The sequence below is a fragment of the Gigantopelta aegis genome, chromosome 5, assembly GCF_016097555.1.
Source record: "Gigantopelta aegis isolate Gae_Host chromosome 5, Gae_host_genome, whole genome shotgun sequence".
Lineage (NCBI taxonomy): Eukaryota > Metazoa > Mollusca > Gastropoda > Neomphalida > Peltospiridae > Gigantopelta > Gigantopelta aegis.
Genome location: NC_054703.1, coordinates 23,510,296 through 23,528,491, shown reverse-complemented (window position 1 = coordinate 23,528,491; position 18,196 = coordinate 23,510,296). Strand labels below are relative to the sequence as shown.

Here is an 18,196-nt window from a genome sequence, read left to right as displayed (position 1 = left end):
TTAATAACAGTACATTCTGCTATATATATTAAACTATTTCATATTAATAATAGCGTAAACATTTAAACAAATATCCTTTTGAAGACTTGAAGTTGTATAATTTACACGTTGTAGTGCGGCTGACTCGTAGTATATTAACATGCGAAACCACAGTTCGGCGATTGTACAAGCTTGCGTTAAGGCTAACCTCTATGTTCATTGGTTGTTTTGAAGACTCCTAATTAATATTAATATATTGCTCGAGCGCCGACCAATGAAATCGCCGCCAATACTGTATTGAGTAGATCGGCGCGCATCGAAGCCATTCTGTATTCTGACTGCTTGTAGTGGACGGATTTTGCGCTGTAACATTGATCAAAATACCACAACACGACAGAAATAACGCAATGTCAAACGGGATGCAGCGAAGAATTGAATTGGAGATGAGAGGACGTAAAGCGTCACAGGTTGTACAATTATTTTTCCGCAATCGTCGTTCTATTTAGGTTGGCAGGAGGCCGGTGTTTTTTGTTCGTTCAACATGTGATCTTATTCCACCATCTTGCTGTATAATGGGTGGCTTGCTAGCTACACGTTAGGATAAAAAAAAAAAACCTCCAACGTAAATTACTGTACTATTCCACTGTATTTTAGCTGACAGAATAAAGTAGATTTTGTACGGGGGATTTGGCTTTGTGTCCATGTTGTCAGATTTGTAATTGATGCTATCTACAAACGTGTCGATACGTTTTTGTTACGACGTGCAAGGCTTTCCTTACGTCCACCGAACATCTCAAATATGGCGCCATTTCCAAGCCCGTTGGTGCAGGCGATTAATTATTTTCCTGTGGCTTCGTTCGATATCATTTCAGTAGCTATCGTGACAACTGAGGATGCAGTTAACTTTCTGAATCTTTTTACCTGATGCAAACACTGAACCCGTGGGGGGAGATTTCGGTTTTGTTGGAAGCGTTGAATGGGGTGGCACACGTTTTGGCATGGTGTTGAACTGGATTTCATTTCATTCTGTGGGGGTTGGGGTTGACATTCATCCTCACATAAGCCTTGCTGGCATCAAAATTATTAACAGAAGTGAATGTAACCGAATTTGTTTTTGTAAATGTGTCTTGCATGGGTTTTGTGAGCTTACGTCATGATAGCCAACCCAATGAGTCGATGACATAGTTTTGTTAATTTTTGTATTATTTTCCGTCTTTTCATTTTGCTTCACACACAAAATTCAGTTCAGCCATAGCTTTATTTCAGCATTGTTTTTAATTTAATTCCAGTGTTTGTATGTCTTGTTATCCGATTCTTGACTTTTGATTTAGTCACCAAGATTAGCCTGGCGACTATGTTTTTCCTGGGCAAGGGGAGGCCATCCAACTCTCCATTACTTGCTTTCGCCATTGGCTTCCAGGGCGTCAAGCAGATTGGCGGCCATGTTGGATAGCTCTTGAAATAAAATGATTTTACTTCTTTAAAGTGTGTAAAATTTCACCAATCGACGCCATGGGGTTGTTTTATGCCGATTTTTACTTTCATGAAAGTAAAAAATCCCGTTGGAGGGTGTTTCCACAGGCTTGTTTGTATCGACGCATGGTTGACCTCGTTGAGCGAAATCTGGGTCACGCAAGTTGAGGCTAGTATGACGGTATGCATGCTTAGCATCCACGCACGACTAGTAACTTGTTTTGATAGCGAATGTACGAAGCTTCTATTAAATATTTTCATTGAAAATATATTTAAAAAATAAATAAATATTTAAAATGTATAAAACTATTTTGCAATGTTTGTAATTATTAAAAAAACTCAAACATCTATGAAATTGTTATGGGGCATGTGGTGATATTTTAACTATAAATTGCTTTGTGTTACTTAACCAAAAAAAAAAAAATAATGGTAGTTACAAATCATTATTAAGACTACCTCAAATTATTGTTTGACAAAACAAAACATGATTATACACATGGGAGGGAAGGTTTGTGCAAATCCAATAAGAAACTTGCATTGTAAAGATATATGCAAATTAACTTTGTTCAAATTAAAAAAAAACCCCAATGTATTATTTATTATTAAAAGAAACAATTAAAAAGAAGTAAAAATGTTCCTATTCAGATTTTTTTTTTTTATATGTTCAGGAAGATAAAACTAATGATTTTATGATTATTTTTTGTTTATGAAGCTTCGTCAAATATTTATGAATGTAACAGCCTTTGAGTATTTATGCCTATTATTCCTGAAAACAGTTGTTTTCTGATAAGAATTTTAAAAACCCCACTAACGACGATTCATATCCCAATATTTGGTGATTTTCATTAGTAAAATGATCAAATTTATTATCAGATTAGCTGTCACAATCGGCTATCGATCCCTGAAAATGGCCGCTACTTGCCACCATTGTTGCTAAGCGAAAACCACTTTTTTCAATTGAAAAACGAAAGCCTAAAGATACACAGGAAGCCGAGTTGTCTTCTGTTTCCTGTTACAAGGCTAGCTCTGCCACTCGCCAAATTCGCCAGTTGCAAATTTCAAAAACAATTGTCGAAATGTATTTCAATTTTGCGAAATAATTTCATGAAATTTTTGTAGAAAATAACGGTATCTGTAATTTTTAAATTTGTGGTAAATAATTTGGTGAAATTGTATGCTGGCCCAGAGCTAGCGCTGTGTTATACAAGTTTTCTTCCGGTGATAGTCATTTGCAAAACAGTGGGAAATATGAATTGGGAAATGAACTGTATACAGTGTACATTATGTCGACTTGGGTTTGCGTCAGGCGAGATATCTTGCCTGCAGTAGTCGCAAGGTTAAAGGCAAAAGAAAATGGAAGTGTTCTTTTAACTATATTTGTTGAACTATAATAGTAATGAGAATTGGGCTTTAGTCATAGATTTATGTGCAAAACTAGGCTTGTAATGTTTTAGCCTAGTTTTGCACATAAATCTATGACTAAAGCACAATTCTCATTACTATTATCTATGACTAAAGCACAATTCTCATTACTATTATAGTTCAACAAATATAGTGAAATTGGGTCCTGACCTACAGTAATTTATATATTAACAAATTCAATTGTCGTTGGTGCCGTCGTTAAATTCAAGCCCTGCTTGTCTAAAGTGCCATGTTGTTTATCTGTGAGATGGTGCATATAAAAGATCCCTTGGTACTAAGGCGTAGAACAAAAAAATGGTTTGGTTCCGGTTACCCGACCGTCCCTAGATTTTTGGTGCCGACCCTAAAAAAAATTTCCCACCTGTTTTATTTAATAATCCATTAATATCAGTCCTGATTTTCGTCGACTCTTAAAAACAACAACTGCAGAGAGATGCCACAAGATCTGTCAGTCCAAGATCTCATTACCAGAAGACCCGGAACACTTCACCGCGCAATTTTACTTCTGAAGAGTTCCAAATGAAAAGCTTCCGAGAGCCATTCGGAACTCATCGTATATTTCCACGAAATATAAGCGTAGCGGAATGTGACGAGGTGTTCCGATTGGATTCACAAGTTCCGAGTAGTACCGAATGATTACGAGAACACGTCCGAGAGCATGTGGTGTCAATGGCGTCTTCCATTTACAGAGTAGAATGTCAAAAATGTGCTCATTCAAATCAAATAATATTACTTAAATCAATTTCAAATGAAACGACGTTCAAGGAATAATTTTTTCCAATGAACAAATTATAGTGTTATCGTAGTTTTTAACTTTACCATGTAGTATTAGACGTTGGTGGTGTTTACATTAATACCGATTGTGGTTGGGACTAGGTTTAGAGTATGTATTGTCAGTTGCACTGTAACACAAAGAAAGATCTTTTAATATATTAATCTGCTATACTCTTCAGGAAATATAGCTCGAAAATGGGGGGTGGGGGTGGTTCCGTATCTACCTACCCTATTTGTTTTTGGCATGTAACATGAACCAAACAATTTTTGTACTTGGCCTAATGGAAAAATGTAGCGGGTTTCCTCTCTAAGACTATCAAATTTACCAAATGTTTGACATCCAATAACCAAAGGTTAATTAATCAATGTGCTCCAGTGGTGTCATTATTTAAACTAACTTTCCTTTCTAGTGTTCAAAATAAGGACTTATCCATTTGTCATGACCAGTGATAATCTGCTGGGACAAGCAATATGAACCTTAGTGGTTGTGCAGTGGACAAGTAAAAATGTATAATACTGTTTCATTTTGAGCAATCAAAAACATTGTCCTTGCTCTTGAATGAAACTCACAACTTGTTTGGACAAGTGAAAATATTGGTGGACAAGTAGATTTGTAGATTACTTATCCGGTGGACTAGTGAAAATGTTTGCTTATTTCTATCACTGCTTTCCTGTCTTTACAGATCAAGGAACTCAACTTAGACAACTGCAGAGCTACAGAGATCGAGGGCTTTGATGAACATGGCTTCTCGGCACTGGAATCTCTCAGTCTGATAAATGTCGGCCTCACGTCTTTACAGAAATTTCCAGCACTCGAGAAATTGAAAAAGGTAAGTAGTGTACTAGTGTGTGTCTTGGGAGTCCGTTACACATCTAGAATAATAAACCAACTCTGGCTCCCACTCTCTTCTTAACCTTTAGACTACTGGATTAATTTTTAACAAAAACCACGTTGAGTGGGTACAAGTTTATAATTTTTACTCATATATATTAACTTAAATGTTTTATAAATACACAAAATAAAGTTCATATATGAATCGGTAAGTATTATTTTCGTGTTTTTGTTGTAATTATTAGATCAGCTAATGGTGATTAAAATTAGGCAAAAAATCGAAAACGTTTCATTTACTTGCAGGCATTTGTGGCCATCTGTCCAGTATTTATGTCCATTATTCCAGATAACGGTGGTTTTCTGAACAGAATTTTTTTTTAAACCCGAACTAGGATTCATATTGCAATATTTGGTAATTTTCGTTGTTGGTAAAACGGTCAAATTTATTATCAAATTAGCTGTCACGATCAGCTATCGATCCCTGAAAATTACTGCGACATGCTGCCATTGTTGTCAAGCGAAAATACTTGCCGAAAACAACTTTTTGAACTTTTCAAGGTATTTTCAATTGAAAAATCCAAACAAAAGCCACCATTTTGAAAAAAAATCTTTTTTCTTTTATTATGTTTCTGGTGAGTGTTGTGTGCAAAACGGCGGGAAATATGAATTGGGGAATGCACTGTGTACAGTATGTCGACTGACGTGTGACGCTGGGCGAGATATCTCGCCTGCAGCACTCGGAAGAATAAAATAGCACACTGCTATATTTGAAAATTGTTTAGCAACTAGTTCGTTGTTTTGAAATTGTCTGAAGATTTCTGGAATTGTGTAGCAAGTTGAGACGGTGATACTGCTCAAAATGTTCCCTGTTGAGATTTTTGTACATTCCTTTCCTTTCAGCTTGAGTTGAGCGACAACAGGATTTCATCTGGACTGGAAGTTTTACAGAGTTGCAAGAACCTAACCCACCTCAATCTGAGCGGCAACAAAATCAAAGACATAGATTCATTAAAACCATTAGTAAGTGGCTTTGCTTTACTTGACTTCAAACAGAATTCATTAAAACCATTAGTAAGTGGCAGTGCTTTACTTGACTTCAAACAGGATTCATTAAAACCATTAGTAAGTGGCATTGCTTTACTTGACTTGAAACAGGATTCATTAAAACCATTAGTAAGTGGCATTGCTTTACTTGACTTTATCTAATCCTTTAAACAGGGTTCATACGGAGTCTGGAAAACTTGAAAAGTATGGAATTTTGAAAATCCATTTTCGAGACCTGGAAAAATACCTTTTTTGCAAGTTGGTTTGGGGAAAAGTATGGAAATTTGTCTTTACGACTCGGGTGGAAAATTTCAGTTCCACGAAACTGGCGGAATCTGACGTTTTCCGGTGTTGGCACTAACATACAGTTGGGAAATCGAGACTTAACAGTTGTCAACATTTATCAAAGATTTGAAGTACTCGCTTGCGCAATGCATATGACAAAAAGATCGTCCATTTTGTCAGATTTTCCATAAATATGGGGAGATGTATTTACTGATTGAGTAAAATGAGTCTTGAAAAATATTTTTATTTGTCTTGGAAAAGGTCTGAATTTTTTTTTTTTTTTTCCAAGGTGTATGAACCCTGTTTAGAATATCAAAGCTTTGGGTTGCACCTTAGTCAATGAGATGAGCAGTTTTGTATTTTATAAGAAAGTATATCCAACTAAATTGCGTGTGAATATGTAAATATGCTCTTGGGGAATCCCCCAAAGGTGTTTCTGCCAGAAAGAAATTTTTGGGTATGGGGCTATGGAATTGAATACAACCACAGTCAACACGGTGTATGGAGGGCCTACCCCAGAAAGAAAATGGGTTAGGGTTAAGAAAATCATACAGTAATGATAAGAATAATTAATTTTGTCAAATGGTTAATGTAAAAAAAAAAATCTGCAAGAAATTTTGGGTATGGTGCCATACCCGTTTTACCCTCTGGCAGAAACCCTGCCCAAATTTTCGACACATTAATGCTGGTTTTACTGCTGCAAATACATTTGATTAGTCAATCAAGTTTTATGTAGAGTGAATTAGAATGTTATTTTTTAAATGCTCACATCATCGGTAATAATCAATAATTGATCTGCTAAAAACTGACGAAGTCTGATATTGTGCTGGGAGAGATGTGGTTGAACCGTAATTGCATATAGGCACATATATGCTATCCTATCCTACAAACATGATGACCAAAAACCTTGAACATACTGGTATTTAGAACAAAATATGTATTTATTATGTTATTTTAATCTGCATTAGTTTGAAAAAAAACCTTAAGATGGCAGCAAACTGTACAGTCTATTTAAAAAAAAAAAAAAAAAGAGGGTAGTAGCTTATGAAGTGGTGACAGCGGATTTCCTCTCTCAATATCTGTGTGGGCCGTTAAGAAATTTTTGGCACCATATAACCGTAAATAAAATGTGTTGAGTGCGTCGTTAAATAAAACATTTACTTTCTTCCTTTTACAACGAGCTGTTTATACAGTTTTTTTTCCTTTATAAAATTCAGGCCGATTTAAAGAACTTGAAGAACTTGGATTTGTTTAACTGCGAGATCACCAACAAGGAGGAATACCGAGAGAGTGTGTTCGAGGTTTTACCGCAGATCACGTACCTCGACGGCTACGACAAAGATGATAAAGAATGTTTAGACGACGATGAAGAGGGTGAGTTTTATAACCAGGCCTAATTTAGGTTCAGCCATCGACCAGCAATTGACTGAACTTGCCCCGGTTGTAATAATTGGAAACAATATTTCACAAGTAGTCATTCTGTTGGCATGTGGGTTACTCCCAACTATTTATGCAAATGTTTTCTTTTAAGCAATTATTAATTTGATCAGGGGTCTGAATTCTCATCGGATCTGCTGTTTTTCTCTCATGAAACATTGCGTTTCCTCGCATTTTAATCGTCCTTTCCTCCAAAATGTGGATTTTTTTTTTTTCTTCACAGTTCATCAATTCCCACCCCTGATTGATTGTCAATACCTCGGCGAAAGGCATACAACAATATTGATTAGGGATACAGGGCTACCTCTGGCTTTTGTCAATTGCGAATTTCAAAAAGAATTGTCACATTTTAATTTTAATTTTGCAAAATAATTTTATGAAATAATTGATATTTTGTTTGAAAATAACTTGGGTTTCTGCACTTTCTAAAGTTTACTAGATAATTTGGTGAACACTTCTACTGACCCAGAGTGAGTCCTCAACATACAGGCTTATAATTGCGTATGCATATATACATACATATCCATCACACTTCCTGTCATTGTAACTTAGAACATTTTACTAGCAGTCAGAATACACACACACATATACTTGGATATTGTAAGATTGTCGTAATATTTTTTATTAATGCTTCATATATTTATTTCAGTTGAGTGTGAGGATGACGATGATGATGATGGTAAGACATTTACAATATTAAATTACTATAAAGTACTTGGAAGCTAATTACACTTTGGGTTTCTAGATTATGGTAGCCCTACTCCCATGGCTAGTGATATTCAATGTTGGGCTAGTAAATATCTACTATCGCCATGTCCAACGGCTAGTGAATTGTTTTTGTCAAATGTTGCAGTTAGTGTATTTTGTAAATATGAATATCCTGCCCCCAAACCCCCTATAAAAAAGCCTATAATCTTTGTAATACTTTTAATAATTTTATCACTTAAAAAAAAGTCAACACTGCATTTTTTAAGCAGCAGTTTTTCTCCCTATAATTTTTCTAAAAATGTATCCATTAATTTTCAAGACGTACGTAATTTTACCCTTTGACTGAAACCCAGAGTGATTAATAAATTGGTGTGCTCTAATGGTGGTGTTAAATAAATTGAAGAGTTATTTATTTATTATATGTATATATTATATGTATATATGTTCCAACCAGTGCACCACACGACTGGTACATCAAAGGCCATGGTATGTACTACCCTGTCTGTGGGATGGTGCATATAAAAGATACCTCGCTGCTAATCGAAAAAAGTAGTCATGAATTGGCAACAGCGGGTTTACTCTCAATATCTGTATAGTCCTTAACCATATGTCTGACACCATATAACCATAAATACAATGTGTTAAGTGCGTTGTTAAGTAAAACGGTTCTATTTCTATTTCAATATATACATGTGTGGGGGGTTTTAATATTATTTTTAAATGTGTGTGTGTATATGTATGTATATATATATGTGTGTATATATATATATATATGTGTGTGTGTATATATATATATATATATATATAAAAAACAGTTATGATAATAACTGATTGATTTTGATAAAGTGTTATTTGTTGGCCAGATGAGGATGACGACGAGGAATTGGACGAAGAAGATGAGGAAGAGGTTGGTTTGGCGTACTTGCAGGGACAGATAAACGTTAGTGGAATTGTATCGTAGGCTTACTGTGTCGTACCCGTGGTAACAGCCTATTAGTCTAGTGGAATTGTGTAGTAGTCTTACTGTGTTGTAACCGTGGTAACAGCCTATTAGTCTAGTGGAATTGTCGTGACTGGTAACAAACCTGTTGGTGGAACTAATTTGGATGACTTGGGCTTACTGTGTCGTAACCGTGCTAACAACCTGTTGAACTAATTAGTTTAGATAGCTTGTGTCATTGGCTTTTGCTTGATGTGCGGTCGGTCTAGGATCGATACCCATCGATGGACCCATTGGACACTTTCTCATTCTAGCCAGTGCTCCACAACTGGTGTAACAAAGGCTGTGGTATGTACTTTTCTGTCTGTGGGATGGTGCATATAAAAGATCCCTTGCTGTTAATTGAAAATAATAGGTCATAAAGTGGCGACCGCAGATTTCCTCTCAATATCTGTGTGGTCTTTAACCATATGTCTGATGCCATGTAACTGTAAATAAAATGTGTTGAGTGCATCATTAAATAAAACATTTCCTTCCTTCCATCGTTGAGTAGCTTTACTGATGATAGAAAGTTTTAACCAGTGACAAAAAGTGCCATCGGTAATGCTCCCAACGTTTGCAAATTTATATTTGTGTTTGAGCCATGCATATTTATTATTATAGTCCATTGTAAATTGTTGTCTTTGCTGTTGTGTGTAACTAATTAAATGGAGTTGAAAAGGTGTTTAATGTCTCATATTTAGTGATCTTGTTTTGTAAAGAAAAAATATTATTTATCCTTTAGATATTTGTTTTTCATTTTATCTTTCAAAAACATTTCTTGTGGAACGACCAGCCCACTCATACATTAAATTGAAATTTGTACTTGTGAAAATAAGATTAAATCCTACAAACATTTTTTTTTAATTTATCATAAAATTATTAATATTTTTGTTTTAGTTCTATACAAAAAAATGTATCTTTAATTTTAATAAAAACAAATGTTAGACCATTTAAATGCACAGAATATGAAGGACAAATGTCATTTGAATTTGTTTATTTTCAGGAGGAAGATGAAGAGGGTGATGAGGATTTTGATGAAGATGATGACGACGACGATGTAGTCGAGGAAGAAGGTAAATTTTCTTTCTGGTCTACATCAAACTTTATAACCTATTGGGCTATTTCTCGTTCCAGCCAGTGCACCACAACTGGTGTATCAAAAGCCGTAGTATGTGCTATATCCTGTCTGTGGGATGGTGCAATATAAAAGATCCCTTGCTGCTAATCGAAAAGAGTAGCCCATGAAGTGGAGACAACGGGTTTCCTCTCACAGTATATCTGTGGTCCTTAACCATATGTCCGACGCTATATAACCGTAACTAAATTGTGTTGAGTGCGTCGTTAAATAAAACATTTCTTTCTTTCAAACTTTGTAACCTTCAGGCTACTACTGCATGCGCGTCTGATCAGAGCCTGAGGTGCTTGTGTCATAGGATTGAACCCACCTCAGATGACCCATTCTCTGGGTTTGTCCCGTCCCAACCAGTACCTCACAACTGGATGTCAAAGGCTATGGTATGTGCTGTCCTGATTAGCAGCAAGGGATCATTTATATGCACCATCCCACAGACAGGATAGTACATACCACAGCCTTTGTTACACCAGTTGTGGAGCACTGGCTGGAACGAGAAATAGCCCAATGGGTCTATCGACGGGGATCGATCTCAAATTGTGCATCAAGCTACTTTTTGTGTTAAAATATAATTTTGTTGAGAGTGGGTTGATCCATGTATATGTACTAGGAGTGGGATTAATAAAAAAAAAAATTCTCTTTGGATTTTTTAAAGAAAATGCTTTTAAAAGCACTAATTTTGGACATAGCCAGATTTGGTTGTCTGTTCTTGACTTTGTGTTTGCTTTTTCTCAACCTGTTAAGCAGTAGGCCAAGTAAGAAGAAGAAAAATTGCATTTCCTCACATTTTAATCGTCCTTTCCTCCAAAATGTGTCGGATGGCACAGATTTTAACCTAGGATATCAAGAATTTCCGGGACCCCTCTAGATTTCCTCTTTTTTTTTTAACAGTTCACCAATTCCCACCCCTGATCAATACAAATTTTGAGCCAGGACTGATATGATGGCAAATGTGATGAAATTTTGAGCATTGGGCTATGAATTATTATGATTCTAAAGCCTTTTCTGATTTGCCAGATATTACAATTCTGCATCTCTAGGGTGCAAAAAGGATAGACTCCAGTCTCCGATTTTACTCATCATATTTTTCGTTCACACGGTAAATTAACCTTGAGGGTCGGGACGTAGCCCAGTGGTACAGCGTTCGCTTGATATGTGGTCAGTCTGAGATCAATCCCAGTTGGTGGGCCCATTGGGCTATTTCTCGCTCCAGCCAGATCACCGTGACTGGTATATCAAAGGCCATATTGTATATGTTGCCCTGTCGGTGGGATGGTGCATATAAAAGATACTTTGCTGCTTATCGAAACAAGTAGCCCATGAAGTAGCGACAGCGGGTTTCCTCTCAGTATGTGTGGTCCTCTGATGCCATATAACCGTAAATAAAATGTGTTAAATGCGTCATTGAATAAAACATCACTGGCAGGATAGCACAAACCATGGCCTTTGTTGAACCAGTTATGGATCACTGGTCGGTGCAAGTGGTTTACAACTACCCAGTGAGCCTTGCAGATAGATCACTCACTCAGTGTTTGGAGTCGGTATCTGGATTAAAAATCCCATGCCTCGACTGGGATCCGAACCCAATACCTACCAGCCTGTAGACTGATGGCCTAACCACAACACCACCGAGGCCGGTGCATTCCCTCATTGATATTTCCAGCCCTTTTGCACAGGGCACTTTTTGGAAATAACAGAACACAGGAAATAGATTGAGATCATTTTGTTTTTCAATGGAAAGTACCTGGGGAAACGGGATTTTCGGGACTGGTGGTTATAGTTTTCAATTTGTCAGAAATGCCACTTGCCCTTAATGACCAGACTAATACTCATAAGGGGTGTGGCTATACATGGAATAATTTTTACACAAATTCTTCAATCTACATCAAATGAAAGGTTTATATGTTTTGTGGATATTTATTTGTTTTGTTGTTACTCAACAAAAGAGTAGGCCATGGCAGCCCTCTGAAACTTTATATAGAAAGTATGAAATGTTTTTGTCACCAAATGAAAAAAATAGTCTCGTGCGACCAAAAAGGGGGCGCAGATGTAGAGGGCTGCATGGAATGGTATGAGTGGGTTTTCGTCTCATTATCTCTGTTGTCTTTATTCATATATGTCTGATGCCTTGAACTGTAAATAAAATTATGATGGGTGATATTTAAACAAATGTCCGTCTTTCTTTAGTATTGAGTTGGCAACTATGATGAAATTTTGAGCATTGGGCTATGAATTAAATGATTCTAAAAGCCTTTTCTGATTTGCCAAGCATCGTTGTAATTCCACATCCCAGGGGTGCAAGAATGGGGGAAATGTGTAGGCCTCTGAAAACAATTGTTTAGTTGTCACCTATTTTTCATTCATGCTGTAAATTTAGGACATCAGTTTGATATAATGAGTTACCTGGAGGGTTTTCCCCAATTCTCAATCCTAAAATACTTCTAGATTGATAGACCAGCATGAGTGAAAAATCTAGGTCTTCCCGAATTTCTACTAGTCCATAGCTGATAAAACAGTAATATATTGCTATAATGCTGTTCAGTGCTTATAGATTATGGTAGCCCCACTCCCATGGCTAGTGATATTTAATGTTAGGCTAGTAAAATAACTACAACTGCCATGGTAGCCCCACTCCCATGGCTAGTGATATTTAATGTTAGGCTAGTAAAATAACTACAACTGCCATGGTAGCCCCACTCCCATGGCTAGTGATATTTAATGTTAGGCTAGTAAACATCTACAACTGCCATGGTAGCCCCACTCCCATGGCTAGTGATATTTAATGTTAGGCTAGTAAACATCTACAACTGCCATGGTAGCCCCACTCCCATGGCTAGTGATATTTAATGTTAGGCTAGTAAAATAACTACAACTGCCATGGTAGCCCCACTCCCATGGCTAATGATATTTAATGTTAGGCTAGTAAAATAACTACAACTGCCATGGTAGCCCCACTCCCATGGCTAGTGATATTTAATGTTAGGCTAGTAAAATAACTACAACTGCCATGACCGATGGCTAGTGAAAGAAAAAGTTGTTAAATGCTGCATTTAAGTCTGTCTGGTAAATGTTTTATTTAAGAACACACTAACACATTTTATTTATGGTTATATGGCGTCAGACTTATGGTTGAGGACCACACCAATATTGAGAGTAAAAAGCCTGCTGTCGCCACTTTTTGGGCTACTCTTTTCGATTAGCAGCAAGAGATCTTTTTATATGCACCATCCAAAAGACAGGATAGTAAAATACCACAGCCTTTGTTAGACGAGCACTGACTGGAACGAGAAATAGCTCAATGGGTCCACCGACGGGGATTGATCCCAGACCAAGCGTGCATCAAGCGAGCACTGTACCACTAATATGTCTGATGCCTTAAATCGTAAATAAAAAAGTTTTTGAGTGTTATTGAATTTTAAAAGAAAATGTCTGTCTTTCTTTAGTGTGAGTTGGCAACTATGATGAAATTTTGAGCATTGGGCTATGAATTACGTGATTCTAAAAGCCTTTTCTGATTTGCCAAGCATTAGTGTAATTCCACATCCCAGGGGTGCACAAATGTAAAAAAAAAAAAAAAAAAAAAAACTAGGCCTCTCAGAACGAGTGTTTAGTTGTCACTTCACGTGCACAACTCTGATTTTGTACACCCTATTTTTTCGTCCACACAGTAAATTAGACATAAATTTACATGAACATATGGGTTACCTGGAGCGGTTCATAGTTTCTAATTATTCTGAAATGTCACTAATGCTTGATGAGAAGACTAATATTTCTTGTACAAATTCTTCAATCTAGATTGATTTAATCTGTGGAAAAGAAAGCTTTACACCAGTATATATGTTTTGTGAATATTTACTTATTTTAATCAGTAAGAGTAGGCCATGGAGTGGCAGTGTCTTCTCATATCTTCTGTTGTCTTTAACTATATATTTGACATCTTATCACTGTAGCTAAAAATATGTTGAGTGTGCCATTAAATTTTTTAAAACGTCTTCTATTGTGAATTGGCAATTATGATGAAATTTTGAGCATTGGGCTATGAATTAAATGATTCTAAAAGCCTTTTCTGATTTGCCAGATTCATTTCGTTAATTACGATTAAGACTGAATGGCTGGTGATGAAATAATTCTTGAATGAATGTTTAAAGACATCCCAGCACAAAAAATACATCAGCGATTCAGTTTCTAACTCATTCTTGAGACTAGGTTTTAAACACCCTGGCATATTTTTCATTATTAAAGCTATTATTGATTATTTAAATTAAGTTACTTAAATTTTATTGTTTCGAATATCCATTTTCTTTCATCCGAAGTGTTAATGGTCATCTTGATTTTTGAAAAACCCAGAAAAATATTTTGTATAATTTAAAAAAAACATGCATTCTTCTGAGAAATGTCGATTATTAAGTTTCTATATCTTGAACGTATTTCATTTAAACCTCACTGACTTAGCAGTGGTACAGCGCTCGGTGGGCCCATTGGGCTGTTTCTCGCTCCAGCCAGTTCACCACAACTGGTACATCAAAGACCGTGGTATGTGTTATCCTGTCTGTGGCATGGTGCATATAAAAGATCCCTTGCTGCTAATCAAAAAGAGTAGGCCATGTGTTAAATAAAACATTTCCTTCTTCCTTCCTTCCTCACCGACTTTAGTTTCACTCTGTTACAACTTTATTCAGAGATGTGTTACAGCAGGGCACAATATTTCACGAGAACCGTTCTGTTCACGTGTTGGTTATGCAGTGTCCGAGATTAACGGTACCCCAATATCCCGAGGATACAAAATTAATTTTGGATACCAGACTTCAATAACCCAGTATACCACTGGGATACCATATAATGTTGTTGGGTTTTTAATCCTGCATTTTTATTTTTCGCTGAAACAATTAAAGTCGTCATTTACTGGTAAAGTTAAGTAACAGTGTCGTCCAAGTTTGTTACGATGTTATTTATGAATTTCATTTAAGTGAGATACTAAATTCCCAGGTGGGATACCAGATTTTGAAATGTTGGTAAAATTTTAAATCTCGAACACTGTTATGCAACTTCACTTGAACCGCCAATTGGTTACGTGGTGAACAATTATTTTCTAAAACTAAGTCAGAAGTCTTAATTGAAAATCATTTTATTTTACAAGTGTTTTACAGTTGGGTAGTTCTGACTCTACAGTTACTGGAACTATATTTATGTAACCGAACAATCGGTTGCCCTAAGTAAAACTCACATGAACCGATTTCTGGTTACCGTAGATTTTGAAATATTGTCCCCTGTAACAGGTTTGTAGACATTCTCAGACTACCAACGAAGTTGGCCATCTCAATGGTTGCATAATTTCCACCTCTCCTGACTTACGAAAGGTGTACCTCCTGTCCCGAGTCCCTGATCATATCTTGGGATAGGCGTGTTTGAAACCCATGCAGTATTTAAGCACGTTAAAATAATTACCAAGTACTAATGGTGTGCTCAGATTAACGATTAATCATTCGTAGAAGGCGTATACAGTGAGACTCTAATTGTAAGATCGCGCAGAAAGTTGGCCACGTCCATCGTGATAGCAGGACTTAGATCCAAATAATTTGGGCACAACGGGGTCTTATCTTTTCTGAGTGCAAGAAGGTTGTTTTAGTTCACTACTGTCATTAACAGCTGCTGTAAAGTTGTCAATATTCAGAAATGCATTTCAAGTTAATTTTAATCTAAATAACCTTAACATTTCAATTGTTTTGGCGTAAAATATTTTGAGGTCCGTTGGTTCGTAGTATTTTTGGCACAATCGCCTTGACTTTGATGCAACATAAAGCCTAGCTCAAGTGTTCATTATCACGGGCTGAAACTAGTGTGTGCGTCTATATTTAAATCATAATTGTTGTTAATCGTACAATTTATCTGGGTCCTTTTTTTCCAGATGAGGAGGATGAAGAAGAGGAGGAAGATGAAGAAAGTGCGGAGGCGAGAGGGACGAAGCGAAAACATGAACCCGAACCCGAACCCGAACACGAAGACGACGAAGAAGAAGAAACGGCGTAGGAGTGTGTCGGAGGTCACAGGTCGTGTGACAGCACGTGTGTGTCCCATTGAGAGACTTGTTATGTTTGGGTTTGGCAGTGGCCGGGTTCATCTCACACCCCTGGCTGTAACCAGACACAAGACTACGATCTTTGTATTCCTCCCATTTCTTCAGTCGTATGTGCAGATTTGCCAAGATCACAGATATATCATGTGACCTCATTTAAAAAGAAAAAAAACCCAATTCTAACACTTCAGCTCTCCGTGACACTTTGACTCTTGTAACTTTCAGTTCTGATTTAGGGTAACAAAAAGTTCCCACCAATCTGATGTAAAAAAAATCTTTTGTTAAAGCTGCAGTTTTAAGTATAGTTTTATTATCTGAAACCAGTATCTCGGACATTGCTAGGAAAAGCCTATTCCTCGGCTCTCCTCTGAGGTGAAGTGTTGAAATAACCATATGTTAGACACCAAATTAACTATAGCTTTAAAATCTGCTTTGTGATTGTTAAACGGACGTTCCTATCCTTTTTCTCTCTCCTCCTCCCTTCTTCCCCCCCCCCCCCCCTTTCAGAAATGCCCGATGCAAAATTGATTGTTTTTGTTTCACCAGTTCATATTGTCAGAAAATAACAGTATAGACATTAAAGTAATACCAAAGTTAAGGTACTGAATGTTAGATGGAGAAATCTACTTTTGACAAAAACATTTCAGTGTTTTCAACATATGAATGTAGATTGATAGGGACCAGAGAAATATTTAATACATTTCATAGTGATTATAAAGTTTTTTTTTACTCCTCTTTGTTATATTATATATATATATTATAAATCTTTTTTTTTTTTTTTAATTATAAATTATCGAGAGAAGATTTTTTTAATTTATCAAACTTACAAGTCGAAATTATTGTAGGTATTCATTCTCCTTTGTTCTTGCATATCGTTTTCAACTGCCAATTATGCAAATTATATATATATAATGTAGATGTTGCGATTTTAGAATGTTTGGGGTCACATGATTTGACTGCAGAAGAGGAAGTGTGCGAGGAATGGGAATTGTGGGTAAAAATAGGGTGTGACATTCCGTGTGCCGAGCTGTTTCTTCAGACATGTTTATTGGAGATTCCTGGGAGTTTTCGGTGAAGTTTAATTGACAATTCACGAACGATGGCATTTTAATTTTGCAAATCATTTTTGCGAGATTTTTGCGCCGCCTGTTTATTGCATATATTGATTGCATCTCATTTTCCTTTCCAGGTTTTATGTATAGAGTTCTGTAAATAATGAATACTTAGTGAATTACCATGAAGCGCAGATATCCTGTTTAGTCTGGCCAATCTCACAGCAACGACAAAGGGTTTTATAGTGGAACTGTGTTATGCTCGTCTCAGACTGTCAACTGTCACGACGAAGTTGCCCAATTCGACGTTTGTGGTGTAATTTCCCCAACTCCTGACTTAGATGGGTGTGCCCTGATTAACAACTAATCTGTTAGGAGTTGTATATGACGAAAATTGAGATGGAACGTGGTCGTAGAAGTTATGAGAACAGAAAGTTGGCCAACTTTGTCGTGACAGTTGGTAGTTTGAGACTAGCATTAGTAGCATTACCAGGGCTCACCGAGTCCATTGCCAAATTTGCCTTTTATATCAAGTGGCTACATTGTTTAGTGTTAATAAAAGGTTCTTTAAAGGTGTATTGTCACAGACCACTGACCTATATTTAATGGTCTAACAAAGTATTACCTGAACAAAAATAATTTGATTTGTTCCTAAATGTACTTTATTCAACCATCTTCATAACCACCATACTCCATTTATTAATAATATTTTGTAAAAAAAAATGAATTATGGCAATGGTCCATAATTCAAAAACTAAAATTGCTGAGAGGGTTGACATGGATTTCACTCCTTGATGATTCAGTTATGGTGATGCAATAGCTAGATTTGGTTTCCAACAATTAATGTCAGTTTTAGTTATTGTCCATTTTTAGAGAAATAAGGTCCATAAATCTGTGACAGTATGCCTCTAAATTGACCATTTTTTAAAATAGTTTTCACCGAAATGTTCTACATATCTGAAAATTAGTTTAAAAAAGAGATAAATTCAGTGCGTTATAACAG

At 36.4% G+C, this 18,196-nt stretch overlaps 1 protein-coding gene across 3 annotated transcripts; it reads left to right on the top strand.

Annotated features, from left to right (window-relative positions):
* The first annotated feature begins 288 nt into the window (after window positions 1-288).
* On the top strand, window positions 289-17,898 carry LOC121373435 (acidic leucine-rich nuclear phosphoprotein 32 family member A-like). Of its 3 annotated transcripts, XM_041500089.1 has the most exons (9): window positions 1,390-1,633; window positions 4,332-4,478; window positions 5,381-5,500; window positions 7,027-7,183; window positions 7,896-7,925; window positions 8,818-8,894; window positions 9,940-10,009; window positions 15,974-16,132; window positions 17,074-17,898. In XM_041500089.1, the coding sequence occupies exons 1-8, from the start codon at window positions 1,505-1,507 to the stop codon at window positions 16,093-16,095; spliced, it is 852 nt and encodes a 283-aa protein (XP_041356023.1). In that variant the 5' UTR covers window positions 1,390-1,504; the 3' UTR covers window positions 16,096-16,132; window positions 17,074-17,898. The 3 variants fall into 3 exon arrangements, with proteins under 3 accessions (XP_041356024.1, XP_041356023.1, XP_041356022.1); XM_041500090.1 differs by lacking the exon at window positions 1,390-1,633 and adding an exon at window positions 289-446 and having other exon boundaries at window positions 15,974-17,898; XM_041500088.1 differs by having other exon boundaries at window positions 1,394-1,633; window positions 15,974-17,898.
* The last annotated feature ends 298 nt before the right edge of the window (window positions 17,899-18,196 follow it).

Bases quoted from the DNA above. Each gene is read 5' to 3' on its own strand.
- LOC121373435 (XM_041500089.1), top strand. From the start codon at position 1,505: ATGCCGATTTTTACTTTCATGAAAGTAAAAAATCCCGTTGGAGGGTGT. The intron at 7,184-7,895 runs GTGAGTTTTATA...TATTTATTTCAG, and splicing joins TTTAGACGACGATGAAGAGG to TTGAGTGTGAGGATGACGAT. The intron at 10,010-15,973 runs GTAAATTTTCTT...CTTTTTTTCCAG, and splicing joins CGATGTAGTCGAGGAAGAAG to ATGAGGAGGATGAAGAAGAG.